The 15838-nt window shown below is 50.1% G+C and overlaps 1 protein-coding gene across 1 annotated transcript in view; it reads right to left on the bottom strand.

The window, feature by feature from the left end:
* Nucleotides 1-15838, bottom strand: part of FBLN7 (fibulin 7) — a 51948-nt gene that overhangs the window by 17717 nt on the left and 18393 nt on the right. The window contains exons 2-3 of the mRNA XM_005662277.3: nt 11945-12104; nt 4724-4894 (exon numbers count right to left, since the gene is read on the bottom strand). Coding sequence (XP_005662334.1) covers nt 4724-4894; nt 11945-12104 — 331 coding nt within the window. The remainder of the gene's footprint in view (nt 1-4723; nt 4895-11944; nt 12105-15838) is intronic.

Here is a 15838-nt window from a genome sequence, read left to right on the forward strand (position 1 = left end):
ATAAAATAGACAAAACAACAAGAATTTACTGTACAGCACTGGGAACTATATTCAATATCTTATAATAACCTATAATAGAAAAGAATCTGAAGCTGTGCACCTGAAACTAACCCCATATTATAAATCAATTACAATGAAATAAAAACAACAGCAACCAAAAACAAACCTACAAGGGTTGCTGGATATGTAAAGCTTGCACCATCTCTGTACATGATGCCTCGCACCTGTCACCCACACCGGAGTCTGGGAGCCTCACCTTCTCTTCCTGTTCATGTCCCGCATGGGAAAGTTCCATCAGTTCTGTCTCCAAGTTGACATTCCATCTCCCCTGCCCTAAATCTCCCCTGGACCTGCCAATAGCCACCTAAGCGGTCCCCTAGCATCCACTCTAGTCCCCTCCAATGCATCTCTGCACAGCAGCAAGATGCCCATCCAATTAGCACTCCCCTCTTCTTAAACCTGCTTACAGGGCTCAAACTAAAACCTCACCGCCCACACAGCCTCTGCGGCTACAAGAGCTAGCTCAGGAGTCTCTCCACCAAGACTTGCTCATTCTCAGCTTGCACACTGCTCCAGCCACAAGGTTCTAAATTTTATGTTTCGTTTCCTCAATGGTACCAAATTCTTCCCTACCTCAGGGCCTTTGCACACACTACTCCCTCTTCCTGGAATAGCAGCCTCCCCAAGCTGCCCCCTAGTCGGCATGGTCACGTGGCTGGATCCTGCTCATCTTTCAGTTCTAGCATCATTTTCTCTGCCTCAGAGGGGCCCTCAACTGTCCCTCACTTTGCAGGATTTATTCTCAGTGCCTTGTTGGATCCCTTCAAAACACCGACCACATATGTTGATTTGTTTACCTTTGTATGTGGTGACCTATCTTGCCTTCACCTCAGAGTATGAGCCCCATGAGGTGGGGCGGTGTCTGTTACATTCAGTGTTGAATCCCTAACATGATGCTTTGTGCATAACTAGTGCCCAATGCAAACTGACTGAATGAATGAATGAAAGTTTAAAAAGGGGGAGGGTGAGGAGACTGACCAGAATAGCTCTTTTTTCTCAGCACGGTGGTAAGGGACAAGGGTATTTATTTCTCTCGCACTGTCTTTTGGTGACCTAAAGTGTCAAAGGGACAAGGTCTCTGGCTATGGTTTCCCCAATTCAGAAAACTTCAAGTCTTAGAGCTCCCACTGTGTCTCAGTGGGTTAAGAACCTGGCACAGTGCCTGTGAGGATGAGGGTTCGATCCCTGGCCTCGCCCAGTGGGTTAAGGATCAGGTGTTGCCACACGAGCTGCGGTGTATGTTGCAGGAGTGGCTCAGATCCTGTGTTGCCGTGGCTGTGGTGCAGGCCTGCAGGTGCAGCTCTGATTCAACCCCTGGCCCAGGAACTTCCATACGTCCATATTCTGCAGGGGTGGGCATTAAAAAAAAAAAAAAAAAAAGCTTCAAATCTTAAAAACATGCCTTTCTGAGTAAGAAGGGAAAAGGGAACTAAACTAATGCAGGAAGGCAAATGGCTGCTTTCCATTTTGAAGTTCCAGAACCTACCTCTGCCCACTGTGCTTTTTCATGGTAAAATTATGCATTGTTTCCTTTCATGCCAAGATGGTTCATCACCTTCTTTCCAAGCAGTTGGCTTGGATATGGGGAGAGAGGCAACTATTTTCAGTGACACGGACATTGTGGGTCTTGAAATAAATTCCATGTAAGAAGATGTCTTCCCCACTGCAGTCACACGCCCAGGAACTACAAGACTCCTGATGAGGAAAATCAAGCAGACGAGAAGTGGCTGCTGACAGGATTCTGGGGTGGCTTTGAGCGGGGCAGGGGAGCACTGGATTGTCGACATCCAGCCCATGTCCTGCCTGTGTACTACTTCTCCCTCTTGACAGACTCGGACGACCTCCGCTTTGAGGCTGTTGCTGAAAACAGCATCCATTAATCAAAGTGATTCCTGCTGAGATCGGAAGGATCAGCACAGGCACACAGGCATCGCCTGCCCACTTGAGGAAGTCACATCCAGCAGGGGGTTGGGCAGCTGGGTCATGACACAAGAGTGTTTTTGTTCTTTCCCCACCAGCGGGTGAAGCCAATGCCCAGTTTCCCCTGAAACTGTACGATGAAAAATAACCATCTAAGATCTTGGTGTGGACTGGCTGTCACCTCGTTCCCTGAGTCAGTTCTTCTCAGGTTTTGAAGTAAATGTGGCTCTGGCAGAAGTCCAGGGTGAGCTGCGCCACATAGTCCTCTGGCACAAGGTCAGGGAAGAAGGACCCGTCGACAGGAAGGAGGCCGGGGGGTGGGGGGGAGGTGGGGCTGGAGGGCAGAGAAAGAACCCATGGAGGCGAACCTGGAATGAGCTGCAAAGTTCGAGGTGGAGGATGAGGAGGAATGCCATGTAGGACAATGACAAAGGCCAGCAGACTTGCTGGCCACACTTGACAGTGGTCTTCCAGGGAAAGTGACCTCCATGTCTCTGGAAAGGGGTCTGCTCCATGAGACAGGGTGCCCTGAACTTTGTCAGGGCTGGCTCAGCCTTCCCAAAACGTTGGCGCAGGTGAAGGTGAGCGTGCCCAGGTATGTCTTACCTGGCCAGGGTGACACAGGTCTGGTCAGGACATGCCCCATGTCAGGTCATGCCCTGGTCAGGACAGCTTACAGCTGGCAGTGCTTCTGATTGGTTAGGGCCCGAATGCATCAGCACTTCAAAATGGTCAGTATCTTCTCTGCTTCGGGCAATGGTGAGAATCAGTAAAGTCATGTTTCTCAGAATTCAGTTAATGTCAGAATCACGTGACAAATGCAGATTTCCCATGTCTCATCCGCAAAGATCTCACCTGTCTCAGTAGGCCTGTTGAGGTCTCAGAGCCTGTGTTTTACAGGCTTTCTGGGTGACTCTGGAGCCCCTGAAATTTTGGGAACCACAGCACACAGGCCACCATCCAGCAGGACTCTGTTTTCCATTAAGGGAGTCCTTTGAGGCGCTAATTCGTAACTAATGTACGCAAGTTCAAGGGGGCAGCTGGCAGACACGACCGGGGTCCTCTGGGAAGGTGTCCTGGTCAGCTGCTAAGATAGAGTGGGGGCTGCTTTAGGTCCAACTTTGTCAAGCAATGACACATTCCTTTGCTCAAGCCACTTCTGATGACCATATTCCTGGGCATCCGGTACTTCTTACCAACCTGCCTAAATATGCATTCTTTCAGCTCTCTCCTCCTACAAACCCATCTTTTCATTGAAACCACATAATGCTCACTGTGAATGCATATCACCACCAAGGGCCAAATATTTGGAGAAGACCTGAGCAAGAAGGGAAAGCTGGCACATAGGTAAAATGTGCTTCTGCCCATGGCGCTGCCAGGGAGAGCTGGGCTGGTGTCGCCCTTGTGAAGAGCAGCTGGCAACACCTGGTCCAAAGGAAGTGAATATGCCATCAACTGGCCCCCAACTCCAGCCCCAGATCCACGGCCCTGAGACAAAGAAGGGGGATCAGCTCTGTTTGTGGTGATGGGGAGTAGACTGCCCTCTGGGGGTCCATAACATATGCATGGACAGGTGAGATGCAGGTACATCTCTTGGAAGAGGATGCGGTCACCAGAGGCACCTGAGCACTCAGAGAAAGAAATCAACTAGGGTCTGTAACTCAATCTGTGAGTCAAAAATACAGACACCCAAAGCAATGACAAGGAAATGTTGTGGTCCTGTCTCTGCTGCCATCGCTTAAGATGCTCAGCCTGATGGAGATCTTTCAGGGTCAAGGGTAAATCCGGATACTGGCATTGCCCCCAGAGTATTTGCAGGGCACATGGCTTGAGGTCCTGGCTGGTACTGACATCAGCCTTCTAACCACGGTTCTTCTCAGGAGATGGGACCCCAAAGTCCAGGTCCACAAGTGCGGTTTCAGTTGCCTCTCATGTTGAGCCACGCTCGTCTTAGGGATGGCATATTTTCTGACATTCCTCTATGTTTTTTTAAGCTATTTATGCATCCCAAGTCCTCTCCACGTTGCTCTTCACAACTTACTAATTTCTGTAATATTTGCATTTTCCCTTCAACACTTGGGCTAAAATCATGGACATTCTGCCCCAGCAGACATCTCATGAATCCTGTTCTGAAAATGACTGGTATTTTGACCACAGACTTTTGAAATGCCAACAAACATGTGTGCCATGTCTGATATTCCGCTACACCAAGAAAGAAGTATTTGCAAGCTTAGCACAGAGAGAGGCTTTTTCAAGCCTCCTTCTCATCCCAGTGGTCTCTCTGTGAAGCCTGTCTGCATCAAGTCCCAAAGGAGTCGCAAAGGACACCTGAGAAATTCCCTCCACCCTGCAGATCACCAAGACCCTAGCAAACAAACTGCAGCCCCAGAACAAAGCAACCCAAAGAAGGAACAGTCCCCCTACAGTACCTCCTCTTTGCCCCTCCCCCAACCCAGAAGCCTTTTTGCCCCAACTCTGGGGTCGTAGGGTATGGTATGAATCCCCTCAGCATGTCCCCCAGCTGTGTGGCTTTGGACAAGTTCCTTCACCTCTCCGTGCCTCAATTTCCTCAGATGCAAAACAAGACTAAATCATTGGGAGGGTCTGGCGAGGGTTTACATAGATGGAGTCCAGCCCAGGCCAGGTGTGGAGGTTGAGGAAGGAACGGTGGGAAATCCAGCAGAAAGTATCCCACAGAACGACCCTTCCCATCTGGCAGGCCCCAGGGAAGGCGGGACCCTACCTCTGCAGCGGGGCTGCTCCCCCGTCCAGGTACCATTGGGAAGACACGCCAGACTGCTGGGCCCGATGAGCCGGAAGCCGGGGTTGCAGGTAAAATGGACTTCGTGATCCACGAAGTACTTGCTCCCAAACTTTCTGCCATCCGGAGGGGCGCTCAGAGCAGGGCAGGAAACTGTAAGGAGAAAAGGAAGATCCATAGCCATTTAAACATCACTCCTGATTACCAGGCTTCTCATCTTCACTGCTCTGGGCTGTGCACTGGGCTGGACATTTCAAAGGCTTATTAATTTTTTTCAAAAAGTCATTGACTTGTACACTTTTTTTTTTTTTTGTCTTTTGTCTTTTTGTTGTTGTTGTTGTTATTGTTGCTATTTCTTGGGCCGCTCCCGCAGCATATGGAGGTTCCCAGGCTAGGGATTGAATCGGAGCTGTAGCCACCGGCCTACGCCAGAGCCACAGCAACGCGGGATCCGAGCCGCGTCTGCAACCTACATCACAGCTCTCGGCAACGCCGGATCCTTAACCCACTGAGCAAGGGCAGGGACCGAACCCGCAACCTCATGGTTCCTAGTCGGATTCGTTAACCACTGCACCACGACGGGAACTCCTACACTTTTAATTATTTATTATTACTATTATTATTTTGTCTTTTTAGGACCTTACCCGTAGCATATGGAGGTTCCCAGGCTAGGGGTCTAATCAGAGCCTACACCACAGCCACAGCAACACCAGATCCAAGCCATGTCTGCGACACCACAGCTCACAGCAACAAGATTCTTGACCCACTGAGGGAGGCCAGGGATCGAACCCGTAACCTCATAGTTCCTAGTCGAATTCGTTTCCACTGCACGGTGATGGAAACTCTTATTTATTTGTTTTTAATAGTGCTTTTTGGGTGTGCATTTTGTTTGTTTTGGCTGCAGCATGCAGTGGCTTGATGTGGGAATCTCAGTTCCCAGATCAGGGATTGAACCCAGGCTGCAGCAGTAAAAGTACCAAGTCCTAGCCACTAGACCACCAGGGAACTCCATGGATATTTTTTTAGTTTAGTTTGGTTTAGTTTAGTTTAGTTTAGTTTTAAACCCCTCCTCTCTCCCTCAACCCCCACCAGAATGGAACATACCTCCTGGGGGGTGGGGGCAGTAGAAGCATGCCTCACCAGGGCTGGACATTCTGTTTTATTTTATTATTATTATTTTTTAACTTGCTTTTTAGGGCCACACTATCGGCATATGGAGGTTTCCAGGCTAGGGGTCGAATCAGAGCTGCAGCTGCCAGCCTACAGCACAGCCACAGCAACGCCAGATCCAAGCCGCGTCTGCAACCTACACCACAGCTCATGGCAATGCCAGATCCTTAACCCACTGAGCAAGGCCAGGGATCAAACCTGCGTCCTCATGGATCCTAGCCGGGTTCCTTTCCATTGAGCCACAGTGGGAACTCCCAGAACTGGACATTTTAAATGCCGCATGTCATCAGATATTTCCGGGCATGTGTAAAATGAGGAGACTGCAGCTCAGAGACACTGAGCATCATCTGCAGGGCCTGGGGAGGGTGGGAGCTGGAATACCCACTCTGGGTGCATTCTCTCTCTCTCTGAACCCCAGCCATTTCTTGGGTTCTCCTGAACAGGCCGAGATCGATCCCACCTCCAAGCCTTGCCTTTTGCCCTTCTCTCTGCCTAGAATGTTCTTTCCCCAGAACGGCTCATCCCTGGCTGCTTCTCACTTGTCAGGTCTTGGCTCAAATGCCCACCACCTCCCAGAGTGTCCTTTGACCACCATGCTCAGCTAAAAGCTCCCTCATGAGCTCAGTTTGCTTCCCTCCAGCATTTGTAACTGTTGGTGTTATCTTATTGTTTGCACATTTGCTGTCAGTCTTCTTCCTCAGACTTCAGCTCCAGAGGTCAGGGACCTCAGCCAGCCGCCTGTCCCCGCTGTTTCCCAGGCACCAGCTCAGGGTCTGGCACATAGCGAGTGCCCAGTAAATAATCCTTTTTTAAAATTTCTTTTAATTTTGTTTGGTCTCGCCCATGGCATGTAGAAGTTCCTGGGCCAGGGATTGAACCCATGCCACAGCAGTGACCCAAGCCACAGAAGTGACAATTCCAGATCCTTAACCACTAGGCCATCAGGGAACTCCCAATAATTCTTGACCCAGTGAATGAATAAAAAATTCTTTACTGCATTCTTACTACCTGCCAGGAACCATATTAGGAGTTTGAGATGATTGGGGAATAAAACACAAAATCCAGCTCCCAGGAAGCCCACTGCTAGCAGGGGAGACACTTGATAAGCAAGGTCCACAGGGCAGATGGCAGAGTGTGATAAGAGGTGACAAGTGTTATGTAGGAGAGAGAGTAGGGAATAATGCTGGGGATGCAGAGGAGGGGCACAATCTGGGTATGGCAGTTGGGGGAGGCCTCCCTGGGGCAGAGGGGTGAAGACGATAAGGCATCACCATGCAGATATCTGGGGAAGGCAAAGGGAACAAGTCCGTGCAAAGGCCCCGAGGTGGGTGTGTTCTTGGCAGGTCTGGGGGATGTTCAGACCACTGAGGCTGCAGTGGGGCAGACGAGGGGGACAGTAGTTGGGGATGAAGCCATAGAGGTGACAGGGAGTGAGAGACAGCAGTATCACACAGGGCATCCCAAAGGAAAGAAAAAGCCTCGTGAGAGGGGGCTCTTGGAGGGTCTGAGGAGAGGCAGGAAGTGTCTGACCTGCAGGTGAACAGTGTCACTCAGGCTGCAGCCTGAATGTGCTTTGTCCAGTGCGAGAGAGGACAGCGAGGGAGGCCTAGGCCAGAGTGGGAGGAGGGAGCCAGCAGACAGGGCTTGAATCCTGGCTGTGCTGTGAAGGCAGAACCACCTGGAGTTTCTGAAGGACTGGTGTAGGCTGGAGACAGGTGGGAGATGCTCTCTATTCCTCCTTCACCTGCAGCCTCCACACGATGCCTACCGCCACCCCTGCCCCACTCCACATGGTCCATGCTTGTCTAAAGGGAGAGTGCCCCCAGTTGAGACGGGCTGGATTTGGATTTAACTGAGTCAGAAACTCACTTTTAAAGTAAGGTCCAATGGAGTTCCCATCGTGGCGCAGTGGTTAACAAATCCGACTAGGAACCATGAGGTTGCGGGTTCAATCCCTGGCCTTGCTCAGTGGGTTAAGGATCCAGCATTGCCATGAGCTATGGTGTAGGTTGCAGACGCGGCTCAGATCCTGCGTTGCTGTGGCTGTGGTATAGGCCAGTGGCTACAGCTCCGATTCGACCCCTAGCCTGGGAACCTCCATATGCCACAGGAGCAGCCCTAGAAAAGGCAAAAATACAAAAAAAGAAAAAAAAAAAAAAGTAAGTTCCAAGTATTGTTTGTAAAAATACTTTTGGGGTTTTAGGCCAATGAAGAGGAAGCTGTTGCTCCAGCTGTGTAGGTTGTGGTGTGTGATGGAGAATTGCCCAGCATCCACCTCGAGGGGAGCATCTGCCCACACACTGCTCTGGAAGTTTCTGCCACATATGGAAGTTCCCAGCCACAACAATGCAGGATCCCAGCCATGTCTGCAACCTACACCACAGCTCATGGCAACGAGGGATCTTTAATCCACTGAGTGAAGCCAGGGATCGAACCCACATCCTCATGTGGTTACCAGTTGGGTTCTTAACCCTCTAAGCCACAATGAATTCCTGAGGAAGAGAAATCTTTAAAACCCTCAAAACAGAAAATCTACCAGCTGGAGCATTTCCACCCAGCTTGATAAAAATCATTGGGCTTAATGAATTGATGCAGATTAATTAAAAATCAACTTGGGGAGTTCCCACTGTGGCTCAGCAGTAACAAACCCTACTAGTATCCATGAGGACGCGGGTTTGATCCCTGGCCTCGCTCAGTGGGTTAAGAATCCCATGTTGCTCTGAGCTGTGGTGTAAGTCTCAGACACAGCTCAGAACCTGAGTTACTGTAGCTGTGGTATAGACGGGCAGCTACAGCTCTGATTCCACTCCTAGCCTGGGAACTTCATAGGCTTCGGGTGCGGCCCTAAAAACAAACAAACAAACCCAATTTGCAAGTCCTTCCCAAATGGGAGCCCAAGGTTTCTGTTGGGTGAAAAGATGTGCCCCTTGGCTGGTTTATTTCATCCTGATCCCATCTTGGTGCGTATACAGGACCCCAGGGAAGCTGCCGGTACCTTGCCAAAGGATGATAATACATAAGAGTAAGCTCAGCAGTGAAGCAGTCCTGGCAGTCTGGGAACGTGATTGGAATGAGGCTGCTGAGATAGGCTGTAAAGCTGATGGGTTGATGCACCCAGGAAATAAAGGCAGGGAAAGTAGGAGGGAGATACTTAAAACCCAAGCCAGAAAGAAGGCGGCCAAGGAGTCTCCAGGACTAGAAATTATTCTCCCAGCAGATGCCCTTTAAAAAAAAGGAGCTCAACAACAACAACAACAAAAAAAGACAAAAGACAAAAAAAAAAAAAAAAAAAAAAAAAAAAAAAAAAGGAGCTGAGGGTTGGGGGGGGATGATTTTCTGACAACCTGCAGTACCATCTGCGGCAAGCTTCTGGCTTTCCCCAGCCGCAGGTGTGGCACTGCCCTCCCCTGGAATGCGGACCTGACACGAACCTCCTGCACCATATCTAATACACACAGAAAGAGAAGGCATGGTGGCAATTCTTTCTTTCTTTTCTTTTCCAGCCATGCCTGCAGTGCATGGAAGTTCCCAGACCAGGGATCAAACCTGGAGCCATAGCAATGACAATACTGAATCCTTGGTCGTTAGGCCACCAGGGAACTCAGGTGGCAATTCTTTAAAAAGAGAATTGGAGCGTTCCCACTGCAGCTCAGTGGGTTGAGAACCCGGTGTAGTGTCCGTGAGGATGCAGGTTGGCTCCCTGGCCTTGCTCAGTGGGTTAAGGATTCCATGTGGCTATGGTGTAGGCTGGCAGCTGCAGCTGCGATTCAATTCAACCCCTAGCCTGGGAACTTCCATATGCTACAGGTGTGACTGTAAAAAGAAAACTTAAAAAAAAAAAAAAAAAAAGAAGAAGAGGTAAAAAGAGTATTGGTTATTCTAAAAAATCTTGCATGGTTCAGGGTAGAGAGACCTTGGATCTGGTGACAAGAAGATTAGTAATTTAACAACAGCTGCCCTCCTGTCTGTACAGGGCCCTCTAACATGGGCAGGGCAATGGTGGAAATAATTGCCTGTAGGTTCTTCTTGGAAGCTCCCAGCAACCACAGGCGCTCCCATCCCATGAAACTCCCAACAACTGCAGGAGCTCCCATCCCATGAAACTCCCAACAACTGCAGGAGCTCCCATCCCATGAAACTCCCAGTGACCGCAGGAGCTCTGATCCCATGAAAACAGAAAGGATCTGTGCTGTTGAGCCTCTAGCAGAAAACAAAATCATCAGAGCTAGGACCCGCTACTGCTACTGCTCACTCACTTCCCTGGGCCTCGGTTTCCTGATATACAGCAGAAAGGCAGGAGCTCTGCTTGCATCTCTGAGTGGAGCTCTGATGAGGCCCAGGGTAGGCCGGGGCCTCTTGGCACCTTGGAAAGTGTGAGGAGTTTGGCGGCAGGTCTAATTCTGCACCAGTGGAGCCAAGGAAAACAGGCGTCGACTCAGGCCTGTGGAGACTCTGGATTTGCTACCATGGATTTGTTCTGAGAAGGTAGGAAACCCAACCCAGGAAACTTCATCTCACACCACAAAGAAGGCCCTTGATAAATGAGTCTTTTTTTTTTTTTTTTTTTTTTTTTAAGGGCTGCACCTGCAGTACATGAAGGCCTTCCCCCCAGGGCTAGGGGTCGAATCGGAGCTATAGCTGCTGCCCTACACCACAGCCACAGCAACACCAGATCTGAGTCTCATCTATGACCTGTGCCACAGCTCATGGCAATGCTGGACTGTCAACCCACCAAGCGAGCCAGGGATCCAACCTGCATCCTCATGAATACTAGTCAGTACCATTTCCGCTGAGCCACAAGGGGAACTCCCAAATGCATCTTAAGTGAGTAAATGACATCAGATATTCCATAGGCTCCCGACTTAGAACAAACATACAACTGTCTCCTCGACCTCCATCACCCTGAGGAGAGGCCGGAGGAAATCCAGCCACCTATCCCTGGGCATTGACTGCATGGAAGCTGTTACTGGGACAACCAGGAAACACCCAGTGTCTGTTAGAGTCCTACTCCTGGGGGAAAGGGTCTGGGGAGCCCGCTGTAACCTCACCAGACAGATGGGACTTGCCCTCAGCAGCCCCTCCACCTTACCCACTGGCACTAACAGGAGACTCGTGGAGAACTAATTTTCATGTCTGAAAAAGGGAAGCCAATGTTGGTTCATGGGTTGTACCAGGTGGGCCATGCGGGTGCAGCATGTTGATGATGGTGAGGCCATGAGTGTCTGGGGAGGGTGTACGTGGGACATCTCTGTGCTTTCCATTCAGTTTTGCTATGAACTTAAAACTGCTTTGGGAGTTCCCTTCGTGGCTCAGCGGTTAATGAGCCCAAGTAGGATCCACAAGGATGTAGGTTTGATCCCTGGCCTTGCTCAGTGGGTTAAGGATCTGGCATTGCTGTGGCTGTGGTGTAGGCCAGTGGCTACAGCTCCAATTGGAGCCCTAGCCTGGGAACTTCCATATGCCATAGGCACAGCCCTAAAATGACAAAAGACAAACAAAAACAAAAACCTGCTCTGAAAAATAGTCTATTAAGTTTTTTTAAAAAGTGGAACCAAATAGGGTCTATCTGAGTGGGGACGGGGATGGGAGAAGCAGCTCAGGCTCTGAAAGTGCTGCCTTTTGACAATTCTCTGGGGATGCTATGTGAGAACTGCTGAGCCTGGAATGAAAAGGTCCAAGAGGAAATGGAGGAAGAGAGTCTTTTTTTTGGCCACCCGGAGGAATATGGAGTTTCCCCAGCCAGGGATCAGAACCGAGCAGTTTGCAGCTGCGGCAACACCAGATCCTTTAACCACTGTGCCGGGCTAGGGCTCGAACCTGCGTCCTGGCACTGTAGACACTGCCAATCCTGTTGCACCACAGTGGGAACTCCAACAAGAGCCTTCTTAACACACTCACCTCGAACCCTGGACCATCCAGCCATAGACAGTGGCAGGGAAAAGCCTGGGAGTCAACCCACTGTGAGCCTCCGCCACAGGGCAGATGAGGAAGGGTGGGGACCCTGGAGCCCCGGGTGGTGACTTGGGGACCCACCTGGGGGCGTGTCCGGATTCGCTCTGTTCACGGAGGTCTGCAGCGCCGCCAGCCGGCTCTTCATGTGGCGGACGCCCTCAGCGAAGCGCGTCTCCTGGCCCTTCAGCAGCTGCTGCAGCTGGCGGATGGCACTGAGGAGCTGCTGTTTGTTGAGACAGTTCTGGGGAGAGAAGAAAAGCACCATCACTGCCACCAGCATGGGGGATAGTTCAGTCCCACCCTCGCTGTGGGCTTCAAGGGGTCACCCGGCCCCAGGCCCCAAATGTCCTAGAGATTCACTGAGCACAGTGCAGATGGCCAGGCGTTCCAACACCTGTGGGGTTAGGTCAAGACAGGGCGGCCCCGAATGTGCATAGCAGAGCCCTGGTTCACCCTGAAATGAAAACAAAATCCCCATTTTCAGACTGAAGGGCAGAAGTGATGACTCTAAATGACTGAGTGGCATAACAGTTATCTGAACGAAACAGTTCTACACCAAAGACACCCCCTAATCCTCCACCCTAAGTTAATTCTCCCTTGGACATTTTCTTTCTTTTTTCTTTTTTTCTTTTTTGGCCACTGTGTGCAGCAGCTTGATCTGGGATCTCAGTATCCAGACAGGGGATTGAACCCGGGCCGCAGAGTGAAAGTGCCAAATCCTAACCACTAGATCACCAAGGAACTCCCCTCTCTTGGACATTTTTAACAGCAGGTGGAGGATAAAACATAAAACGGCAAAACAGGAATGCCATTGCTTCCTATACTTTCAAAAAGGTAACAGGGCAAATGAGTAAAAGTCAATGCCTTTTCTAAGTCAATGCCTTTTTTTTTGGAAAATCTTAAAAAAGAGAGAAAGGAGACTTGTGCTTATGATAAAAACTAACTTAGAGCAACACCCAGAACCATGCTCCGTGGTAACAATCTCAGGTGCATGATTTCAACTGCCTTTGAGAGCTGGGTCATGAACAGGAGGAAGGGAGGGGTGAAGACAGTGGGCGGTGATGGGACCTTGGCCTTGGCTCACGTGCGCATTGTGTGTGACCTCAGCACAGCCCCATCCAACCTGACTCATGTTACCTGCACGGAACAAAGGAGCCCATAGCGATGCTTATCTCTAGGGATAGGTTCAGGGATCATTTTTATTTTATGTCACACACTTTGTCTTTGTCTCCAATCAGTATTAGTGTGATAATTTAAAAAAATTCTAAAAGGCAGTGGGCGGCTGGGAGGCATGTGGCCTCTGCAGCCTGGGTGGCTTCCAGCCTCGCCAGTGGAGCGCCGCCACCGCGGTGGAAACAGAGCCTCGGCCACTCTCCCGGGAGGCTGCCAGGCCGCTGCACCTTGGAGATTTCACCAAACAGATGACTCACTGGCCTGGCTCAATGGATGCTTTTGACAAAGCTGAATCCCCAGTTGCCCTTGGGGCCTGACTGGGTCTGGCCCCAAAGGCCACTGGGAAGGGAAGCTTTGTTTGTTTTCCTCCTTCTTCTCCCTTTGTGGTCCTTCCCATCTGGGTTCTGGGCACCGGGCAGTGACCTCCTGCAGTCCCCTACCTGCCTGGCAAGGCACAGCCATCCACCCAGATTTCCCACACCCACATCGACCTCCCTTTAAAAAAAAAAAGAGTTGAGGGAGTCCCTGTCGTGGCTCAGTGGTTAACTGAGGATGAACCATGAGGCTGGGGATTTGATCCCTGGCCTTGCTCAGTGGGTTAAGGATCTGGCGTTGCCATGAGCTGTGGTGTAGGTCGCAGACAAAGCTCGGATCTGGCGTTGCTGTGGCTGTGGCTGGCAGCTGTAGCTCTGATTCGACCCCTGGCCTAGGAACTTCCATATGCCGCAGTTGCAGCCCTAAAAAAAAGACAAAAGACAAAAGACAAAAAAAAAAAGTTGCTTTCTGAGAAGTCTTCATGATTCAGACATGTCAAGTTCCACGTAGTTTACAAAGTCATTGGCTACTTTGAGGGGGACTGCCGGCTGGCAGCAGCCCTGTGAAGAAGGCCTGGGACTGTCTCTGTTTCAGAGACAAGATATACAGGCTGAAAGTCAAGGAATGGTCCCAATCCATGTGGCTCAGGGGCAGCAGAGCCAGGCTGGGAACCTGCTGACTCCACTCATAGTGTCCCTGCCAAGCCATGCGTGCCCTAGTGGCTGCCTCATGCTGTCTCCTTTCTTCTTCGCAAGGGTTCTGGTGTGATGAATGGTTCTTTATTATTTCTTTTTTTTTTTCTTTCTTTATTTTTTGACACATCTTTGGTATGTGGAAGTTCCCGGGCCAGGGATTGAGCCCATGTCCCAGTGGTGACCCAAGTCACAGCAGTGGCAATGTCAGATCCTTAACTGCTAGGCTGCCAGGGAACTCCACAGTGAATGGTCTTTTTGATTCATCTGCACTAGATTTGGTAAGTCTGCAACCCAAGGCAAATACCCCATAGGCTTGGATTCTTAATTCCCATTCAGAATTCTGTTTGGGGGGCCCTGGCAAAGGGGGCAGGAAGTGAGGTGGAGGAGGCATCCTCCCCAAACTGAGCCAGGCCAGCAGCTGCCTCCCTTATCTACAAGCCAGCCGGGCATGACAGCTGGGAGAGGGCTGTCCCAAGGAACCAGAAGGGCTGGAAGGTTTTTTTTTTCCCCTTCTTTGACCTCCCCACCGCATATGGATTTCCCAGGCCAGGGATCAGATCTGAGCCGTAGTTATGACCTAACTGGCAACGCCAGATCCTTAACCCACTGTGCCGGGCTGGGATAGAACCTGTGTCCCAGCTCCCAAGATACCACCCATACTGGTATGCCACAGCAGAAACTCCAGAAGGGCTGAGTTTTGAAGTGGGAGATCAGAGAGCAGTACCAAGGCCTCTGTTGGGAACCTGGGCGGGTGGGTACATGGGACTCCAGAAAGCACAGACAGAAGGGCAGGGGGAGTGGAGGGAGAGGGGCCTCTGGGCACCCAAGTGAGTAGAACTCCAGCGCTCCTGGGTCCAGGCACCCTGTACCCCTGAGCACTCCCTACCACCTCCCCCAGCCCCCTCCCCCCGCATCATGGACAACAGGCACCAGGGCTTTTCCTCCAAGCGCTCATCACAGGTGAGATGTGCTATCTCTCCAGTCACAATGGAAAACCTTCCAAACCAGCACACTAAGGCCACATCCGGGGGGAAGGGGAGAAAAAGAGTAGTGGGCGGACTTGCTGAGGGACAGTCAGGACACTCACCATCTCTGCTTCCAACCTCGCTGCATTGATGCTAACAGAACAAAGCGTTAGAAGATCCTTGTGAGCCCGGAAATAAAGCCACACATATATGGTCAATTCATTTACGACAAAGGAGCCAAAAATATACAATGACAAAAGGACAATCTCTTCCATAAGTGGTGCTGGGAAAAACTGAATGGGAACATGCAGAAGAGTGAAACCGGACCCCTCTCTGACACCATCCACAAAATCCACTCAAATTAGGTTAAAGACTTGAACATGAGACCTGAAACCATAAAACTCCTCAAAGAAAAAACATAAGCAGTAAGCTCATTTAGTCTTGGCAATGATTTTTTGGACTTGACACCAAAAGCAAAAATAAACAAGTGAAACTAAATCAAACTGAAAATCTTTTATACAGTGAAGGAAACCATGAGCAAAATGAAAAGGCAGGGGGAGAATGGGAGAAAATATTTGCAAGTCATCTACAAAATATCTGATAAGGGGTTAATATCCAAAATATGTAAAGAACTCATATAACTCTACAGGAAAAAAAAAAAAGCAAAAAACAGACAAAAAAATCCAATTTTAAAGTGGGCAGAGGATCTGAATAGACATTTTTCCAAAGACAACAGTCCAAAGATGGCCAATTGGTACATGAAAAGATGCTCAGCATCACTAATCATCAGGGAAATGCAAATCAAAACCAAAATAGGTATCACCTTA

Source organism: Sus scrofa, chromosome 3 (genome assembly GCF_000003025.6).
Source record: "Sus scrofa isolate TJ Tabasco breed Duroc chromosome 3, Sscrofa11.1, whole genome shotgun sequence".
NCBI lineage: Eukaryota > Metazoa > Chordata > Mammalia > Artiodactyla > Suidae > Sus > Sus scrofa.